Here is a 6,293-nt window from a genome sequence, read left to right on the forward strand (position 1 = left end):
TAAAAAGTATGATGAGTTTCTAAAACATGACACACGGTACTTATAAACTACCCAACAGAATATAGTATAATGTAGGTAAAGTAAGCTCCACTTTGAATAAAATACTTCTTTCACATTAATGCATCAGAGACACTATATACTAATATATAATCTACAACAATATCATAGTTTGTATCTTTGCACAAAAATAGTTTTACTTTTGATACTTTAAGTACATTCTGCTGATAAGATGTCTGTACTTTAACTGAATTAGGATTTTGAATACTTTTACTTGTATTTTTACACCACTATATTGTTACGTTTACTTCAGTATAGGATTTAAGTACTTCTTCCTCATTTTGGGCACATGACCTGAGTGTTTCTTTAATCCTGTCTATGTCCCTGAGCATTGGCACATGAATCTGGGGCACAGATTTATAGAGACACCGTTTCCCTCATCTTTTTAATACTAAAATAACATGCCATGCTGATGTGCCAGGCAGCCTGTAAATCTTTCTAGAGTCATAAAAAGAAATGTATCCCTGCACCTTTGGGAGATTTTCCACATTAGTGACATAGAAGGACCGGAAGTTTCCGCCATAATCAGCTGACTTGGCTTGTTTTCTCATACTCGTAAACTTCTGAAGGAAACCCCTGGTGGAGCAGAAGACACTCCACATGTGAAAACAGAGATGTACAGAGACAGGTCCCCTCCCTCCCACCTTCCACTTCTACAGTGTAATTGGTTTTTGTGAGGGCCCACTCTTTGTAGTTTTACAGGTTAACTTTAAGGAGGCCCCCAGAAGTGGCACAAGCTCCACCGGTCTGGCTCAAAGCCTAACAGAGCGTGCACGTGGGGGTCTGCAGGAGGAGGGGTGTGTTTAATCTGCAGGAGGCTGCATGTGCTGGGGCGCCAGAGCCCCAGCACCTGCCGTGTTTCACCCAGGAGCTTATTAGCAGGTCAGCATTTTCCCTGATGTCGAGGGAAAGCTCAACATCTGGTCCCAGTCAGCTAACGTCCCTGCTGCTGCTAATGTGGCTGCTGCTCGTGTTTTACAGAGTTTCTGGGGGCCGTTCCAGTGGAGCAGCGCAGGCAGGAGGAAGGTAAGGACCTGTGACGTGGCATGTGGGACACATTTGCTGTTTGGAGTGCCTTTAAAACTTAAATAATGGCCAGTTATAAAGGATCATTAAACTAATCTTCCTTTCTTCTATTCAGCCAGTAAGCACAACATACATTTCATGCTTAGTGGTCACAATAAGTATAACGCACCCTCTCAATCCGGTGAAGTCCAAACTAGAGCTGAATCGAAAAAGGGTTTGCCAATATTTCCATCATTGATTCATTGTTTTAAAGTAATTCTTGTGGGAAAATGGCCCAAACTATAGCTGGTTCCAGCCTCTTACATTTATTTGCCTTATATGATAGTAAACTGAATATATTTGGGTTAGAAATTGCTGTTTATGCGAAAAAAGAAAATCATTTGGAAGAAGTCCTCTTTGACATCTGGGAGTCTGTGATGGACATTTTATTTTATTTTTTTAAATGTATTTATTGCAAGACAAGAGACAATACATAGACATAACAACAATAAGACGACAAGAACAATGAGATACAAGCCAACAAACATCATATAGTCAGTGTATGGAAGAACGGTGTGTGTGTGTGTGTGTGTGCCTGAGCCTTTTGAAATGAAAGAAAAAAACAAAAGAAAGTACATAAATGAGGGCAAATTACATATATTACAAAATATAACGTCCGCAAAAATTAATTAATTAAATAAATAAATAAATAAAGCTTTTAAAGTAAACAAAGTCAGGGGCAGTATCGCCCCGTCCACTGGATAATTAAAAATAATCACTAGATGCCACCCTAATCCAATCCAACAACTCTGCCAGAAGTACATTTGTGAATGTTTCTGTTGGCAGAGTCTCGACAGAGTACAGTTTTCACAGAGGCTGCACTTTGTGATGTTGTTGCTTCATATGAATTCTAAGTTGTTCCTGTGGAGATAAAATAACAGAGGCACCAAACAATATGATGTAGTAATATGATGTACGATGTACATTTATTTAAATCAAATATGAAGGAGCATCTTGTACATCTTATCCACAAACAAAACTCTTCCAGTTCCAAACTCAAAAGAAAAAGTACGACACAACAACCTTTTTAAACACTGATTTAAAACTGAACACAAACAAACTCAGCCCATAAATCTTTTACATCTTAAAAGAATAGTTTGATATTTTGGGAAATGAAGGATATTTGCTTCCTTTCTGAGAGTTTGATGAAAAGATCAATACCACTGACGAGGTATCAATATTCTCATCTAACTCCCGACAAGAAAGCAAATATGCATTTGTTTTCAAAATGTTGAACTATTCCTTTATGAAACTCATAGATATTTACTTATTATAAGATTTTGCTACTCATATGTATGTATTGCATAACATGACTTGACATGACATGAACAATAGCTCCAAACAAAATCCCCTATTCATACATTACAATACACATGAATAAAAGTATATTATTCATACATAAGTAAAACTCTCTTGTCTCTGCTTGTAAATAGGAAAAACAATGGAAGATCAATGTGAGTCTGGGGATATAAAAATACACATATTCTATACTCCACAAATGAAAACTGAATCTTTACACACCATTTGTAAATTCAGGCTCCAGCACACTTAATTTAGTTCACTCTTTCCCTCTCCTCTCCCCTCAGTGCCTGCAGTGTTTGATGATGTCAACATGGAGAACCTGAAGACGCTGGTTCGCAACAGAAGGAACGTCCCCCTCTTAGCTGTGCCCCAGTTCAAACGCCTGCCGGACTTCTGGGGATGGTACAAGTACTTCATGCAAAGCCAGAACCAGGAGGGAGTGAGTGGAGTTTGTTTCACATTCATTATTCAGCTTCTCCCAGTGAGCTTTACGAAACAGTGCTTGTTTTTCCTTACAACCAGTTTGCATTTTAAAGAGAGTTCTTCACTTATTTTTCAATGCCAGAAAAAGACAGATTTTAGAAGCTTTTAATAATGACAATATGAAAGTACTAATATGCCATGACTCTCTTAAAATACTCAATTACTCTGCAATGCAAGTCATGTTCCAGCATGTCTTCTCAGTCTCAGTGAGAGCTCTGTGGTTTATTAGTCAGGGTGTATGAATGAGTAACAAGTCTTTGAGTTGGAAAAGAGAATTTGTTTGAAAGTCATTCTATCTAGAGCTTTGCATACAGTCTTTTATTTAGATTTTTAGTTCAGTTTTACTCTCTATGGGGTGTAAATTGTATGGAATCAAAGCGGATTCATTACTTTTGTCCCCTTTTTAACCAATATTTCAGGTTGAGGATCTGGATCGTCTGTACATGGTCTACCTGCAAAACAAGCACAGGTCAGAGGAGGGCCCAACTTTCAACCACTACCTCAAGCACCTTAGCGAAATCTACAAGTCGTGCGCCGATTCTGATGATCCAGAGTGCATCTCCGAGTCCACCAGCAAGCCAAAAGCTGCGTTGGTGATGCCCGCCCCCATCAAGTCTGCTGCCGTCAGGATGTGCAACCCTTACCTCGACCCCTACTGCCTCTTCCCCTTCCTCCCCAATGCTGCTGCCCCGGAGCCTGAGCCAGCTCCAGCCAAGGCGCCAGCCCCCATCCTCACCCCCATGCTGCCCATGCCCCTGAAGAGCCCCACTGGCTTCTACTACTACGCCCCCGTCCTGGAGCCTTTCCTGAGCGCAGATCAGAGGTCTGAGCTGCTGAGGATCTGCAACCCTGAAGATGTGGAGTGTCTGCAGTATCATCTGAGGGCAGCTTATGGCTACCGCCCAGCCCCTGGCCCAGCCCCATCCTACGCTGCCCTTAAATGTGACCCCAGGGACCCCTACTGCATGCCCCCCCTTGTCCACAAAGCCCCCACTGGCTTCTATCACCTACTCTACCCCAGCTGTGACCCAGCGGTCGATCCCCTGTGTGTGACCAACGTCGCTGCTCCTGCCCCCCTTGCTGCAGAGGAGGCCCCTAAAGAGCAACACTGCAACCCACTCTTTGATGGAGGTTGCAACCCCCTGACCGCCACCAAGCTGTCTGGCCTCACCAAGCCCGTGCTCGAGTACGCTCCCCAGGACGAGCCCGCACCTCCTGCTGCTCCTCTGGCCTGCGACCCTCGCACTAACCCATTCTGCATACTGGCAGCCGCCGCTGCCCTGCGCAAGCCTGCTCCGCAGACCCCCGAGCGCCAGGTCTGAATTTGACCTGAATTTAGGAATCAATAGTTAGATGTTTTAGTGTTGGCTTAATTAATCTTGCTTGTTGAATGGTTCTTTTAATTGTCTATTCTTTTTCATTCGGTTTATTAAATGATTTAGTGAATTAAAAGGGTGTTGCATAATGCTTTCACTTGCTGTCTATGATCTGCTTTGCATCTGTTTTGAACTAAAAACACCAATCAATCAATCAACCAGGTCCGCTACAAGCTGGGCGTCCGTGGCAAGACCAAGGAGGGCTACGACTGCTATGTGCACTATGACAAAGACTGCACCCCGGTGAAGTCTGGCTCTGAGGCCAAGGCTGACATCAAGGCTCCAGCCAAGCCCTTCTGCCATCCTTTCGACCCCAACTGCGGCAAGTTTGCTGCACCCTCCGGGGTTGAGGCCCCGAAGCCAGCCAAGGATGGCATAATCCTGCCCGACCCCGACTGCGACCCCGAGCTTGACTACAACTGCCGCCTGCGTCGCGCCGAGCCCGGCGCTGTTGCTGATGAGCCCGCCGCCGCTGAGGAGAAAGCTGCTGACGAGCCCGCCAAGGAGGCCACCGTCGCACGGTTTGATGACTTCCTCAGGGGCGTCATGAGCCAGCACAAGTAGATTTCAGAAATAACAACAGATTCAACATCAGCTAGATAATCTACCTGGCAGAAATGGAGCTCACTCTGTAGTGCCTCATCTTTATGGATTTCATGGACCGCAACCTGTCACAACGTCATCAATATATCAGTTAGTTTTACAAAACTATAAAATCAATCAGCTTTTAAAAAGGTGTCTTAATTTTGGTCTGTTTTTATAAAAGGGTAACAATTCGAGAGGGCCAAGCAACATAGAACATGTGAAACTTGTGTATTAACACATGTATGTTTGTAGAAAAGAGTCGTATGTATAGATGTGTGATAGATTAGGGGTAGTTTGAATTTGTGTTAGTGGGCAAGAATTTCTCTCTGTTGTACATTCTCTGTTTCCATTTGAGTTACCCTATTTAATGTTTTTCACATTTTTCTGTAACTCTAAACCTCATAATGCTTCATCTGTTTCGTTTTTATAAGGTTTCTAAATAAAAAACGGTCTGAAAAACTTCAGAATTGTCTTTCTAGCGGTTAAACACTGAGGTTACAGACAGATAAAGGTAACAAACCTCATGATGATGGCAACAAACCACCACTGCTTAAATCTTATTCAACTAACAAACACCATGTAGCGAGCCTAATCTGCACACAGCATTTCATCACGTCAGTATCCAGATGTTTTAACTAACATGCAGCGCATAGTTGAGCCATCTGTCTCCTGTTTATGTCCCACCATTATAAAAATAGCTCTTTGTTGCTACATCTGCACATTTATATTCACACGTAATCTCGAAAATATGTGTTGTGCTTGATAACACCTCACATTGCAATTACAGATGCATTAATGCAGGTTTTTGAGGCAGTTTATTTTTTCATTTTTCAGCCTTAAGTTTACAGAATAATAGTAGAGATACAGACAGGAAAGAGAGGCAGATGACAAGCAAAGAGGCTCCCCGGTTATATGATACGAGTCTTAACCAAACGGTCACACAATGGTTTTCTACTCAATGTTTTATTTTACCTAGAATAACGTGTGACTAGAAGAGTTAGTAGAATCAAATCAAAAAAACATACTGCTATAGCCATACAGTCAGATGCAGTTTAGTTTTTTAATCATTGCTACAAATACTCCAGTAAATGGTGGCATTGTGGTGCTTCGAAAAATGTCTACAGACATGCTTGCTGCTTTGTGACACTGTACTAACGCAGCTAATTACTAAAGTTACCATGTTAACATGCTCATAATGACAATGCTAACATCCTGATGTTTAGGAGGCACAATAGTGCAGCTAAGGCTGATTGGAATAGCATTAGTTTTGTATTTGTATTATATTTCAGTCTGGATCAAAGTGGTTGATTGCTACTGCTAGCATGTCTAAAAACCCAGTAAACGGTAAGAAGACGAATTCAGTAAAAACTCGAGCATGATGAAATAATCTGTGTTGTATTGTCACTTCCCACCTGCGCCATGCCA

General features: G+C 42.2%; 1 protein-coding gene across 1 annotated transcript; it reads left to right on the plus strand.

The window, feature by feature from the left end:
• Positions 1 to 2,563: 2,563 nt before the first annotated feature.
• and2 (actinodin2) lies at positions 2,564 to 4,847 on the plus strand. The gene is made up of 4 exons (XM_068737861.1): positions 2,564 to 2,576; positions 2,709 to 2,863; positions 3,327 to 4,223; positions 4,446 to 4,847. Exons 1-4 carry the CDS (start codon positions 2,564 to 2,566, stop codon positions 4,845 to 4,847), a joined length of 1,467 nt encoding a protein of 488 aa, XP_068593962.1.
• Positions 4,848 to 6,293: the final 1,446 nt, after the last annotated feature.

Source organism: Cebidichthys violaceus, unplaced genomic scaffold (genome assembly GCF_023349555.1).
Source record: "Cebidichthys violaceus isolate CVI_PGR_0920_01 unplaced genomic scaffold, fCebVio1.0.p SCAF_8, whole genome shotgun sequence".
Taxonomy (NCBI): domain Eukaryota; kingdom Metazoa; phylum Chordata; class Actinopteri; order Perciformes; family Stichaeidae; genus Cebidichthys; species Cebidichthys violaceus.